Source organism: Symphalangus syndactylus, chromosome 1 (genome assembly GCF_028878055.3).
Source record: "Symphalangus syndactylus isolate Jambi chromosome 1, NHGRI_mSymSyn1-v2.1_pri, whole genome shotgun sequence".
Classification (NCBI taxonomy): Eukaryota; Metazoa; Chordata; class Mammalia; order Primates; family Hylobatidae; genus Symphalangus; species Symphalangus syndactylus.
The window spans coordinates 28,864,050-28,878,950 of NC_072423.2; the positions used below are offsets into that span (position 1 = coordinate 28,864,050).

Genomic DNA, 14,901 nt, shown 5'->3' on the forward strand with positions numbered 1-14,901 from the left:
TTGGCCAGGCTGGTCTTGAACTCCTAACCTCAGGTGATCCACCCACCTCGGCCTCCCAAAGCACTGGGATTACAGGTGTGAGCCACCATGCCCGGCCAGGTAGTTTGTTGTCACCTAATTAGAGTGAGCCGGGTGCGGTGGCTCACGCCTGTAATCCCAGAACTTTGGGAGTCTGAGGCAGGCAGATCACCTGAGGTCAGGAGTTCAAGACCAGCCTGACCAATATGGTGAAACATCATCTCTACTAAACATACAAAAATTAGCGAGGCGTGGTGGCAGGCACCTGTAGTTCCAGCTACTCGGGAGGCTGAGACAGGAGTATTGCTTGAACCTGGGAGGCAGAGGTTGCAGTGAGCGGAGATCGTGCCACTGCACTCCAGCCTGGGTGACAAAGCAAGACTCCATCTCAAAAAAACATTAGAGTAAATCAGCTGAGTCAGTTGTGAAGGAGGGAAGAAAGGTGCATTTAGCTTTCTCTGCCACCATTACCCTGAAGCTAGGGAATCAGGTTAATGAGAACTGAGAGGTGGGATTTGTGGTTTGAGCATCTTTCTTTGATTACATCAATTTCATGAGCCACAAATTAGTGTGTGAAAGAAAAAGAAGGTCTTTCTGGTTGCCTCTAAATGTGCCATAAATAAAGAGTTTTCTTAGGAAGGTTGCTTTGGTTTTTTTTTTTTTTTTTTTTTAGTTTGTTTTTACACCTTCACCTTTTATTTTAGGTTCAGGGGATACGTGTGCATGTTTGTTACATGGGTATATTGCATGATCCTGAAGTTTGGGGTACAATTGATCCCGTCGCCCAGGTAGTGAACACAGAACTTAATAGTTAGTTTTTCTTTTCTCTTCTTTTTTTTTTTTTGAGATGGAATCTTGAACTGTCGCCCAAGCTGATCTCGGTTCACTGCAACCTCCGCCTCCCGGGTTCACACAATTCTCCTGCCTCAGCCTCCTGAGTAGCTGGGATTGCAGGTGCATACTACCACACCTGGCTAATTTTTTATATTTTTAGTAGAGACAGGGTTTCACTATGTTGGCCAGGCTGGTCTCAAACTCCTGACCTCATGATCTGCCCACCTCGGCCTCCCAAAGTGCTGGGATTACAGGCGTGAGCCACCGCGCTCGGCCCTAATAGTTTTTCAACCCTTGTTGCCCTCCCTCCCTCCTCTCTCTTGAAGTCCCCACTATCTATTTTTGCAATCTTTGTGTCCATGAGTACCCGATGTTAAGTGAGAACATGTGGTAGGTATGTGGTCTTCTGTTCCTGAGTTAATTTGCTTAGGATAATAGCCTAATCTCTATTGTGACAAAGGACATGATTTTGTTCCTTTTTATGGCTGCATAGTTTTTTAGTCCAGGTGTCTTCCAGCAGTCATAAGGTTGGAATTTGGACCAAGTCTCTGATGTTCTTCCCATCTCTGTTAGTCTGCAATTCTGTGATTCCATTATCACAAGGTAATGGAAAACATTTTTTTTCTTTAATGATAAAAGTATCAAGGTGTTTGCTCTAGATATGAGTGTCTTACTTGTGGGAACTTTACCACCTTTTATTATTTTGTTTCTTTTCTCTGCTGGAAATGCGTTTGCTGTCAATATTATGCCACATATCGCTGTGCCAACTTAAATTGCTGAAGGGAAAGGCTTTGTTCTCAACGCTGCTGATTTGTCTCTGGTTAAATAGTTTGCCCTCTGGCATTTGTATATGTTTGCTAGATGGCCGGATTTAGGAAGTGCATTTATAGCTTCTAGTGATTGATTTTCTGGGTGAACAAATACAGAGAGAACCTAAGTGTCATTTTTAATTATTAATTAGGAAGTGATTAATATTGACTTTAAAAGTGAATCTTCTGAGCCAATTGTGAAGGAAGGAAGGAAGGTGTGTTTAGCTCTCTCTGCCACTATTACCCCAGAGCACCAATCATTCCAAGTGAGACTGGGGGATAAACAGCTGCTCATGCATCTGTGGCCTTCATCCTGGTCAAAGTATTTTGGAAAACTAAAGGCTCTTTCTGTCCAAAGTCATCTGGCCATGGAAATGCTTTTCCTTTTATTTTGAGACAAAATAACTAGAGTAGAAAAATAGATCTTGGGTAGGCAGAGTATTTTTTAAACTTTTTATTGAAGTACAACGTGTATACAGAGATATGTACGTATCATAAGTATATAACTCAATGAATTTTCACAAACTAATACTCTTGTAATGAGCACCCAGATTTTTTAAAAAGAACATTATCAATCCCCCTAGAATTCCCTTTACATTCCTTTCCAGTGATTAACCCTCCAAGAAAAGTACTTTCCTGACTACAAATAACACAGGTTAGCTCTGTCAGTTTTTTGGCTTATATAAGTGGAATCATGTAGCATATGTACTCTTTCGTGTATCTGGCTGTGAGATTTATTCCTATTCTTATTGGTTTTTTCTTTTTTCCTAAAAGAGACTGCATCTTGCTCTGTCAGCCAGGCAGTGGAATGATCAAAGCTCACTGTAACCTCACACTCCTGGGCTCAAGTGATCCTCCTGCCTCAGCCTCCTGAATAGTTGGGATTATAGGCACGTGCCACTGAACCTAGCTTATTCTTATTGTTGAAATGTAGTTGTGAATAGAAGACAATTTTCCATTATTTAACTTTTAAACATTAAGATATCAGATAGTGATCAAACTAAGGTTGGTTGGTTTGTTTCAACTTTTCTTTCTTTTTTTTTGAGATGGAGTCTCGGTCTGTCACCAGGGTGGAGTGCAGTGGCAAGATCTCGGCTCACTGCAACCTCCACCTTCTGGGTTCAAGTGATTCTCCTGCCTCAGCCTCCTGAGTAGCTGGAACTATAGGCACGTGCCACCACGCCTGGCTAATTTTCTGTGTTTTTGGTAGAGACAGAGTTTCACTGTGTTAGCCAGGATGGTCTCCATCTCCTGACCTCACGACCTACCTGCCTCAGTCTCCCAAATTGCTGGGATTACAGGCGTGAGCCACCGCGCCCAGCCTATTTTTTTTTGTTTGTTTGTTTGTTTTTTTTAAATAAGGAGAATATAGCTATGATAAAGAAAAAATAGCCTGGGCAACGTGGTGAAATCCTGTCTTTACAAAAAATACAAACATTAGCTGGGCGTGGTGATGTGCGCCTATAGTCCCAGCTACTCGGGAAGCTGAGGTGGAAGGATCACTTGCGCCTGAGGTGATCAAGGCTGCAGTGAGCTGAGATGGTGCCACTGCACTCCAGCCTTGGTGCCAGAGTAAGACTGTCTCAAAAAAAACAAAAAAAAAGAAAGAAAACATACTTTTTTAGAGGGAAGATAAACTGGTACAGCCTTCCTAGAAAACAAATTAGTAATGTATAGCAATGAGTTTTAAAATTATCAGTGTTCTCTGGCTCAGTATTTTCCTAATAGGAATCTGCTCTTAGAAAATAAGCCAGGGGCCCAGGGGCAGTGGCTCATGCCTGTAATCCGAACACTTTAGGGACTAAGGCAGGTGAATCACTTGAGTCCAGGAGTTTGAGACCAGCCTGAGCAACATGGTGAAACCCTGTCTCTACAAAAAAATTAGCCAGGTGTGGTGGCGTGTACCTGTAATCCCAGCTACTTGGGAGGATGAGGTAGGAGGATCACTGAGCCTGGGGAGATTGAGGCTGCAGTGAGCCATGATCATGCCACTGCACTGAAGCCTGGGCAACAGGGTGAGACCCTGTTTCAGAAAAACAAGAAAGAAAGAGAATAAGCCAGGTGTGGTGACATGCGCTTGTAGTCCTAGCTACTCATTAGGCTTAGGCAGAAGGATCACTTGGGCCCTGGAAATCAGGACCAGCCTGGACAACACAGGGAGACCTCTGTCTCTAAAAAGAAAAAAGAAACAGAAAAATCTTTACACACATACAAAAAGGTTATTAAAATGTTATTTTTTGAGAGTAAAAAAATTTGGAAATAAACTAAGTGTCTGTAATAGGAAAATGATAACATGTTTACATTTGTTCAAATGTTTATAAAGAATTTAAAAAGGGATGGCAATATGCTCAGATACAGCATTAAAATAATCAGGATGTAAATGTATATTTAGCTTGATAGAAACAATTTCAGATACAGACATTTTATTTATTTATTTATTTATTATTATTTTTTTTGAGACAGTCTCGCTCTCTCACCCAGGCTGGAGTGCAGTGGCGCGATCTCGGCTCGCTGCAAGCTCCGCCTCCCGGGTTCACGCCATTCTCCTGCCTCAGCCTCTCCGAGTAGCTGGGACTACAGGTGCCCGCCACCACGCCCGGCTAATTTTTTGTATTTTTAGTAGAGACGGGGTTTCACCGTGGTCTCGATCTCCTGACCTCGTGATCCGCCCGCCTCGGCCTCCCAAAGTGCTGGGATTATAAGCGTGAGCCACTGGGCCTGGCTGATACAGACATTTTAAAAGGCCCTGGAAGGAATGATAAAATGTCAACACCTGTTGTTTTTCCTGTGGATGGTGGGGGGAATTTTCCCTCATTCTCCACCAATGTTTCACTTTTAGTTTATATTACTGTTTATAAGTCAAGATAAAACAAAGAAGTTTTAATCTTGGCATAACCCTTCCGAGTCAATGACTCGTTTTCCTGGGCATGTTTTGGGCTTTGCAGCCCAGCTGACCCCCACAGGAGCCTCAGCAGAGGCCTCAACAATGAGCTCTGCATTTGTTTTTACAGCTTTTCTGGGATTTCTCTCACTTCCTTGTTAGGTCAGCTCAACTACCAGGCAGCCTCTCCCGATGAAGGTGCCCTGGTAAACGCTGCCAGGAACTTTGGCTTCGCCTTCCTTGCCAGGACCCAGAACACCATCACCATCAGTGAGCTGGGTACTGAAAGGACTTACAATGTTCTTGCCATTTTGGACTTCAACAGTGACCGGAAGCGAATGTCTATCATTGGTAAGTCCCCCTCAGAGTCTGTCTATGAATCGCTCATTTAGATGTCGCTTGTGCCCATTGTATTGAGTGGCACCAGGATAAAGCAGCCAGTGAATGAGCTACTTGGCTCCTGGGAGATTTCTGCAGCTTTATTGAAACTGGTATTGTTTTCTTCATTCTTCACTGTGTTCCCTACTCAAAGGGACAGCCGCAGTATCTCTGAATCTTGCAAATGCTGCTGATGTTCTTTTTTAATCCTTTTTTCGTTTTTTTTTTTTTTTTTTTTTTTTTTAAGATGGAGTCTTGCTCTGTCACCCAGGAGTGCAGTGGCGCGATCTCAGGTCACTGCAACCTCCGCCTCCCAGGTTCAAGCGATTCTCCTGCCTCAGCCTCTTGAGTAGCTGGGATCACAGCTGCTGACATTCTTTAACCACGTGGGCTGCCAGATGCTGAATCTGGGGCAGCAGGTGGAACACTTCTGAAGCAGCAGGTAGACATTTGTAGCAGTCTTTTATTTTAAACAATACATGCTCTTTTATTTTTTGAGCACCTCTGAGCGCTCTCTTCTGTACTTGATGGTAGGGAAGGGAGGACTCAGCAGGAGAAGATTTCTGAGAAAAGCAAAGCTATGCTTATGAATCAAAATCATACCTGCAATGCAGGCACGTAACAGACCACCAAGTGAAGATGAAAATCACTTCTTACCACTGAACTGCTTTAAATTCGTAATTTGAAATAAACTTACAGAAAAGTTACAAGAATGGTTTAAAGAACTCTCATACTCTTCCATATCCACCAATTGTTAACATAATGAAATTTCATTATATATATCTCTATATATAGATCTAATATATATCTAATTATATATATGTAATTTCATTATATATACCTATATATATACACATATATATGTGTACACACACATACATACAGGTTATTGTTTTCTTTTTTTTTTTCTTTTTTTTTTTATTAATTTTTTTTGCATACAAAAACAATAAACATTTTCTAAAAATACATACAAACAAAAAGATGCGTATCAAACATATTAGGAAGGTTGCACATGGGAAGTCGGGGAATAGAAATGGGGGTGGGAGTTAAAATAAATGAGAGAGGGACTTTATATGGATCAGTGATAATAACTCAATCCTCTATTTGACAAAGAAGAGGGAGAAGGAAGAGGAAGAAAAAGAAAGTGGGATAAAGGATCAGAAAGGGAGGAAAATAGAAAAAATTAGAGTATGACTCCAGGGTAGACCTGTTTTGTTGTCATTGAGTTGGTTGGTTGGTTTGTCTGTTGTATTCTTCATGTTTCGCCAAGTTGGCCAGACTGGTCTCGAACTCCTAGCCCGAAGTGATCAACCCGCCTCGCCCCCCAGAGTGCCGGGACCACAGGCGTAAGCCACCACGTCCAGCCCCCACATTGCTTCTGGCCTCCGTGGTAGACCTCCCAGACGGAGCGGCCAGGCAGAGGAGCTCCTCACTTCTACCCAGACACGGGGCGGCCGGGCAGAGGGGCTCCTCACTTCCCAGACGGGGCGGCCAGGCAGAGACGCTCCTCACTTCTTCCCAGACGATAGGTGGCCAGGCAGAGGTGCTCCTCACTTCCCAGACGATGGGTGGCCGGGCAGAGGCGCTCCTCACTTCCCAGACGATGGGCGGCCGGGCAGAGGCGCTCCTCACCTCCCAGACGATGGGTGGCCGGGCAGAGGCACTCCTCACTTCCCAGATGGGGCAGCCGGGCAGAGGCGCTCCTCACTTTCCAGACGATGGGTGGCCGGGCAGAGGCGCTCCTCACTTCCCAGACGATGGGTGGCCGGGCGGAGGCGCTCCTCACTTCTTCCCGGATGGGGCGGCTGGGCAGAGGCACTCCTCACTTCTTCCCGGATGGGGCGCCCGGGCAGAGGCGCTCCTCATTTCTTCCCGGACGGGGCGGCCGGGCAGAGGCGCTCCTCACTTCCCAGACGGGGCGGCCGGGCAGAGGCGCTCCTCACTTCTTCCCGGACGGGGCGACCGGGCAGAGGCGCTCCTCACTTCTTCCCGGACGGGGTGCCCGGGCAGAGGCGCTCCTCATTTCTTCCCGGACGGGGCGGCCGGGCAGAGGCGCTCCTCACTTCCCAGACGATGGGTGGCCGGGCAGAGGCGCTCCTCACTTCCCAGACGGGGCGGCCGGGCAGAGGCGCTCCTCACTTCCCAGACGGTGGGTGGCCGGGCAGAGGCGCTCCTCACTTCCCAGACGGTGGGTGGCCGGGCAGAGGCGCTCCTCACTTCCCAGACGGTGGGTGGCCGGGCAGAGGTGCTCCTCACTTCCCAGACGGTGGGTGGCCGGGCAAGGTTATTGTTTTCTGAACCATTTGAGAGTAAATTGCATTAGAAGGAGCAAGATTACATGATAAAAAAAATAAAAATACAAAAAAGAGAATAAATTGCAGGCCTAATGTCCCTTTCCCCTAAATACTATACTATATACCATAGTAGGTATTTCCTAAGAACAGGAACACTCACTTATATATACAGTACAATGTTCAGAACCAGGAAATTTAACACAGTACAATATTATCTAATCAATAGACTTTTTCAGATTTTACCAGGGAAGCTCATTCTTTGTTTTTCTGGTCCAGGATCCAATCCAAGATCATAGGTTATATTAGGTGATCATGACTCTGAGTCAAGGATGGTTCAGTCTCTTTTTGATCTTTCATCCACTGACATTTTTAAAAAGCACAGGCTGGTTATTTTATAGGCTATCCCTCCATTTGGGTTTGTCTGATGTTCTCTCATGATTAGAGCTAGGTTACACATTGTTGGCAGGAAAAGCCCATAAGTGATGCTGTGCTCTTCTTTAAGTATCACATCAGAAGGTATGTGTGTGTGTGTATATATACATATATATATATATATATATACACACACACATTTATATTTATATGTATATATTTATACATATATTTATATGTATATATACATATATTTTTATATGTATATATACATATATTTTATATGTATATATACATATATTTTTATATGTATATATACATATATTTTTATATGTATATATACATATATTTTTATATGTATATATACATATATTTTTATATGTATATATACATATATTTATATGTATATATTTATTTTTATATACATATATTTATGTGTATATATGTATATATGTAGATATATGTGTGTATATATGTGTATATATATGTTTTTTATATATATACACACACATATATACATATGTATATATGTGTGTGTATATATATATATATATATTTTTTTTTTTTTTTTTTTTTTTGAGACAGAGTTTCACTCTTGTTGCCCAGGCTGGAGTGCAATGGTGTGATCTCGGCTCACCGTAACCTCCACCTCCCTAGTTCCAGCGATTCTCCTGCCTCAGCCTTCTGAGTAGCTGGGATTACAGGCATGTGCCACCATGCCCGGATAATTTTGTATTTTTTAGTAGAAACAAGGTTTTTCCATGTTGGTCAGGCTGGTCTCCAACTGCCGACCTCAGGTGATTGGCCCACCTTGGCCTCCCAGAGTGCTGGGATTACAGGCGTGAGCCACCCTGCCTAGCCAGAAGGTATATATTATTAGTTTGTCTCATTAATGGAGATATTAACTTTGATCATTTGGTTAAGGTGGTATCTACAAGCCTTCTCTACTATGATTGAATTCTTAACCAATGAAAATATATAGATTTAACTGTCTATTACACCCTCCTTAGGCACACTTATTGAATGCTTTCTGTGTCCCTCACACAGATCTAGACTGATTATCACGCTTGCCCTACCTTGATTTAAAATCTAGTTAGCAGCAAAGGATGTATTACAATTACTGCATTAATCAAAAAAACAAAAAAAAATGGTCACAAGGAGTGGTGTTGTGGTCGGAGTATTAAAGGCAGTAAGTGTTGTGAGTTCATAGGTGAGAAACTTCCTGTTGGTTGGATAGAGAAAAAGTCTATCAAAGAAAGTAACTAGAACATGGCATAGCACATGGTAGGGAGTCAGTAAATATTTGTTGGAAGAATAACTAAGGTTATAAAAACAGAGCTGACTGTAAAGGAATCTTTTTATATTTATTTCACTATTACATTCAATGTAGATAATGACTTACCAGTTTTGTTGAAGGCAACACTTTTCTAGAGGAACTGATGGTTTTAAGCTAATAGTGAATTATGAGATAGTAACACTTCAAATTAACTTTATAAATGTAGTTTTCTATTAAAAAATCAAACTTAGCTGGGTGTGGTAGCTCACATCTGTAATCCCAGCATTTTGGGAGGCTGAGGCAGGAGGATTGCTTGAGCCCAGGAGTTCAAGACCAGCCTGGGTAACATAGTGAGACCTCCATGTCTATAAAAATAAAAATTAGCGAGGCATGGTGGCATACACCTGTAGTCCCAGCTACTCGGGAGGCTGAGATGGGAGGATTGCTTGAGCCTGGGGGGTCAAGGCTACAGTGAGCTGATATTGAACTGTTGCACTCCAGCTTGGACGACAGAGCAAGACCCTGTCACAAAAAATATATATATAAAAAATCAAACTTTGTTGTGTTTATTTCCTTCTTTTACTACCAGTAAGAACCCCAGAAGGCAATATCAAGCTTTACTGTAAAGGTGCCGACACTGTTATTTATGAACGGTTACATCGAATGAATCCTACTAAGCAAGAAACACAGGATGCCCTGGATGTAAGTTTCACTTTTATTCTTTCTGCAAGGGATTCTGATCTTCTTCTCTGATGCTGTCTGTTAAGTTTGCATGAAAGCTGTATGTTAACTGCTGACCCTCCCTTTGCTTTGGAATAGTTGGGGTGGAAAGAGCAGTAAAGTTGGAATACAGTCACCCGGGTCCCAGTTCTGCCCCTGCCGCTGACTTCCTGGGATATCACCGTGGTGCCCTCTCCCGGCATGTGGGTTTTCAAGGTCTATAGAACTGAGGCAGGGGAATGGCTTAGCTCTCTTCCAGTGGCCTTGAGCAAGCTACATAACCATACTAGGTTGTAGTCTTATTATGTGTGTGACCCCCAAGAACTCCACTAACTTCAAGTTGTAGCGTGAAGAAAGGAAAGCATTCATATGTGACAGGATGACAGAGCTGACTATAGGTCACATCTTGTCTAGCCAAGATGGCAGAAGTGGTTCAACTGATTGAGTATTTGGTGTCTGACGCCTGTTATCCCAGCACTTTGGGAGGCTAAGGCGGGTGTATCACCTGAGGTCAGGAGTTCAAGACCAGCCTGGCCAACGTGGTGAAACCCCGTCTCCAGTAAAAATACAAAAAAATTAGCTGGGCGTAGTGGTGGGCACCTGTAATCCCAGCTACTTGGGAGGCTGAGGCAGGAGAATCGCTTGAACCCAGGAGGCAGAGGGTACAGTCAGCCGAGATCGTACCATTGCACTCCAGCCTGGGCAACAAGAGCAAAACTTGGTCAAAAAAAAAAAAAAAAAAAAAAGATGTGACTATAAAGTAATGAGATGTTTACTGGTTCATGTTGAAACTGTTTAAAATGTTTAAATCAGGCTGGGCACAGTAGCTCACACCTGTAATCCCAGCACTTTGGGAGGGTAAGGCGGCAGATCACGAGGTTAACAGATCGAGACCATCCTGGCCAACATGGTGAAACCCCATCTCTACTAAAAATACAAAGATTAGCCAGGTGCAGTGGCATCTGCCTGTAGTCCCAGCTACTCAGGAGGCTGAGGCAGGAGAATGGCGTGAACCCGGGAGGCAGATGTTGCAGTGAGCCGAGATCGCACCACTGCACACAAGCGTGGGTGATAGAGCGAGACTCCATCTCAAAAAAAAAAAAAAAGAAAATGTTTAAATCGTTCACCATTGGAAAATTGCCAGATACTCTTTTCCATTAAAAGGCTTGACCTCAGCTTTAACAATGGCTTGTGTATTTTAGAATTGGTTTGAGGGAATAATGCTTGATGGAGAGTTCATAGGTGATTGGACTTGTATCACAATTTGTTGGAACAAGTTATACAGTTGTCAGGTTCGTGCTTACGTCATTACACCAAGGCAGCTCCCTTGGTCTGACATTTTCCTAGTCATGAAGAGAAAATGAGAAAATGAGAAAGGTAATAGAAGATTTAGAAGAAAGGTAAACATTTCCCTTTGGAAACTGGAAGTGCAGCCCTGGACCCTATAGAAGTTTAGAAAAGCAAAGTCTATTATAAAGTGATGTTTAGGCCGGGTGCAGTGGCTCATGCCTGTAATCCCAGCATGCTGGGAGGCTGAGTTGGGCAGATCACATGAGCTCATGAGTTCAAGACCAGCATGATGAAACCCCATCTCTACAAGAAAAGTACAAAAATTAGCCAGGCGTGGTGGTGCACACCTGTAGTCCCAGCTACTTGGGAGGCTGAGGTGAGAGGATGGCTTCAGCCTGGAAGGCGGAGGTTGCAGTGAGCCAGGATTGCATCACTGCATCCCAGCCTGGATGATAAAGCCAGACCTTGTCTCAAAAAAAAAAAAAAAAAAAAAAAAAAAAGTGACATTTAATCCCTTCTCTAAAATTTATTTGTACAGAATCCATCATGTTAATGATCTCTTTTTAAATTCTGTTAGTATATTACTTCAAAGTAAAATTTCAGACTTGATCCTGAATTACATAAATTAACTATTCTTTGCATTGGTGGATTTATTTTTTTAAATAAAACACAGATCTTTGCAAATGAAACTCTTAGAACCCTATGCCTTTGCTACAAGGAAATTGAAGAAAAAGAATTTATAGAATGGAATAAAAAGTTTATGGCTGCCAGTATGGCCTCCACCAACCGGGACGAAGCTCTGGATAAAGTATACGAGGAGATTGAAAAAGACTTAATTGTGAGTTTTAGCCTTAATAACTTTTTCTTTGATATTCTAAGCAGAATTGAAATTTTTATTAAGTTTTATTAAATATTTGATCTCATGCTTAAGAGATAATTGTAACTTCAGCATTTGACACTGGCACAATGGAAGAAGGTTATTTCTTTTGTTCACCAAAATAGGAGCAGAACAGAAGTTGCCATTATGAGAAACCAAAAGACAAAATACATTAGGAGAAGTTCTAATTCAATTCCATAATTTGTATATCACTTATTAAATTTATTATAATTTTTAAACAATAACAAACCTGCATCTAATACTTATTACATTGGGAGAATTACTGAAACAATTCATATTCTGCAAAATCTTGAAATAAGAAAAATATATTGTTTCTAAAAGTTTTCCAAATTTAATACAAAGTTTTTGTAGAGTTTAGATCAGTGGCAGATATTCAACAAATAGCTAGTATTGCAACTGGTTTATGGTTTATGTCAGTGTAAAGCCACAAATACACAAGGAAAGTGTATTTTTAACGTCCTTGATTTTGTACTTGCATTTTTGTCTTGGTGAATTAAATAGTTCATCCTTTAGGGGAAAAGTTTTTAGCTGTGTTGGTTTGCAGTAATTGTGAAACATGGCAGCTTTCCCTGTCAGTACTGGCCACTGGCCCCAGGAGAGCAGCAACCAGGATGTATAATTAGCCCCTCTTTTTACAGGTTGGCAACCTGTAATTATTTTGGTTTGTTTGCTAATTCCTTTTTTTTTTTAAATATACATTCTAGCTCCTGGGAGCTACAGCTATTGAAGACAAGCTACAGGATGGAGTTCCAGAAACCATTTCAAAACTTGCAAAAGCTGACATTAAGATCTGGGTGCTTACTGGAGACAAAAAGGGTAATTCATTGTGCAGGGAAGCATATCTGTTAATTCACAAATATTTATAGCCGCCGTTTCCTTTGCCCAAGATGACCTCCTCAGACTTTTCATCCTGTACAAACACTATTTCTTTGGATGGAAGATGCTTTTTCTGAGAAACTCTCCCCTGTTTTTCCAGCACATCCGTCTGCATCCTTTCCCGATCCCCCTCAGTAGCAGTTTCTTCCTTATAATTTAGCTCCTGGCCATGTCTTGCTGATTATAATTGGTCTTATCTCTCCAGCCAGATGTGGGCTCCCATCCTGAAAGGGCCATCCCTCTTGTCCCTCTGTCCTTCCAGTGCTTTGACATTTGGTGGGCACAGAGTAGAACAATACAAAGTACTGAACAATAACTTTGATTTTCTTGCCAATTTTATTGCTTGGCAATAAAATTGTATACCTAAGGAAAGAACGATTTTAATTTTTTAACTTTAGAACTCAACAAGCACTTGTTTGGTATTGATACTTTATTTTTTATTTTATTTTATTTATTTATTTTTTTTGAGACGGAGTCTCGCTGTGTCCCCCAGGTTGGAGTGCAGTGGCGCGACCTCAGCTCACTGCAAGCTCCGCCTCCTGGGTTCACGCCATTCTCCTGCCTCAGCCTCCCGAGTAGCTGGGACTACAGGCACCTGCCACCACGCCCGGCTAATTTTTTGTATTTTTAGTAGAAACGGGGTTTCACCGTGTTAGCCAAGATGGTCACGATCTGATCCGCCCGTCTCGGCCTCCCAAAGTGCTAGGATTACAGGCGTGAGCCACCGTGCCCGGCCTTGATACTTTATTTTGCAAGCCTTCCACAAGAAATCAAATAATGTCTCTTGCTCTGAAATCGTCAATGGGTTACACACTCTGCAAAGTTACGGGAAGCACAGCCCTTGCCTTAAATAAATGCCAAATTGGGTGGTAATTTAAAAGGGAAAAAAATCTTCACGTAAGGGTTGGTGGAAATTATTATGCTTCCCTCTGCCCCCCTCCCCCTGCCAATAACAGAGTAATTGAACCATGAACTGAGAGTGTTTTAGTAATATAATGAACATTGGTTTATTAAATAACCAGTTTATATGTTTGATAATATAGCACGTTTTATTATTGAAAACATTTCAAATTAGACTTTGACTTTCACTTGTTTTATTATAGAGAAAAGGATTTTTTTTCTGCATGTGATTCCTACAGATTGCTATAGAAAAATAGTGTATTTGTGTGAATCTGGTTATGTTCATGAAGTAAAAATATCATTACTAGGCAAAATCAGTTATTCAGTTTAACAGTAAGAATGAGCCTGGCAAAGATGACGAAACCCCATCTCTAGAAAAAACACACAAGTATTTTGTATTGGTGGCTTGGCAGCAAGTTGCGTAGTCCCAGCTACTTGCGGGCTGGGGGCAGTGCTGAGATGGGAAGATCACTTGAACCCTGGAGGTTGAGGCTGCAGTGAGCAGAGATCGTGCCACTGCACTCCAGCCTAGGCAATGGGAGTGAGATGCTGTCTCAAAAAACAAAATAAAATAAAATAAAAACAGCAGGAATGACATTTGACTTAATTTTATTCTATTGTAGAAACTGCTGAAAATATAGGATTTGCTTGTGAACTTCTGACTGAAGACACCACCATCTGCTATGGGGAGGATATTAAGTGAGTAAGAGCCTGCAGTATGAAATTACGTAATAGCTCATCTTTCCAAATACAAGACTGTCTGTAGAAGATAGCAGATATGAAGAAACTGGGGCTACAATGTGTCACTTGGGGCAGTTTCCTCATGTTTAAATGAAGCAAGACAACAACAGGCAGTTCCAAGTAATCAAGGTTCAGCCTAAATTTGAGCAGATTTTACTTTTAGGGAAACTTGGGGCCCTTCAGAGGCCATTTTTCTCCATTCATTCTCTGCTCAGGCCAGGCACAGTGGCTCATACCTGCAATCCCAGCCCTTTGGGAGGCCGAGGCGGGTGGATCACCTGAGGTCAGGAGTTCTAGACCAGCCTGGCCAACATAGTAAAACCCCGTCTCTACTAAAACTACAAAAATTAGCTGGGTGTGGGGCCCGATGCCTGTAATCTCAGCTACTCAGGAGGCTGAGGCAGGAGAATCACTTGAACCCAGGAGGCAGAGGTTGCAGTGAGCCAAGATCACACCACTGTACTCCAGCCTAGGTGACAAGAGTGAAACTCTGTCTCATTAAAAAAAAAAAAAAACTCGGTTCACCTACTAAAAAACCTGTAAAAGGCCTGTAATATCACTAGCAAATTAATATGAATTAGTCCTGTCTTGCTTTTTCTAGGAACTTTTACTTT

General features: G+C 42.3%; 1 protein-coding gene and 1 long non-coding RNA gene across 10 annotated transcripts in view; one reads left to right on the top strand and one right to left on the bottom strand.

The window, feature by feature from the left end:
• ATP8B1 (ATPase phospholipid transporting 8B1) overlaps positions 1-14,901 on the top strand; it is a 147,420-nt gene that overhangs the window by 109,726 nt on the left and 22,793 nt on the right. For all 6 annotated transcript variants that reach the window (XM_063639372.1, XM_055297963.2, XM_063639378.1 and 3 more), the window contains 5 exons: positions 4,705-4,893; positions 9,452-9,564; positions 11,546-11,710; positions 12,475-12,586; positions 14,170-14,245. In XM_063639372.1, the coding sequence (XP_063495442.1) occupies positions 4,705-4,893; positions 9,452-9,564; positions 11,546-11,710; positions 12,475-12,586; positions 14,170-14,245 (655 nt within the window). The remainder of the gene's footprint in view (positions 1-4,704; positions 4,894-9,451; positions 9,565-11,545; positions 11,711-12,474; positions 12,587-14,169; positions 14,246-14,901) is intronic.
• The window catches only part of LOC129492755 (uncharacterized), a 45,442-nt gene continuing 36,347 nt past the window's right edge, over positions 5,807-14,901 (bottom strand). For all 4 annotated transcript variants that reach the window (XR_010120831.1, XR_010120830.1, XR_010120829.1 and 1 more), the window contains one exon: positions 5,807-7,214. This is a non-coding gene — a long non-coding RNA (uncharacterized lncRNA). The remainder of the gene's footprint in view (positions 7,215-14,901) is intronic.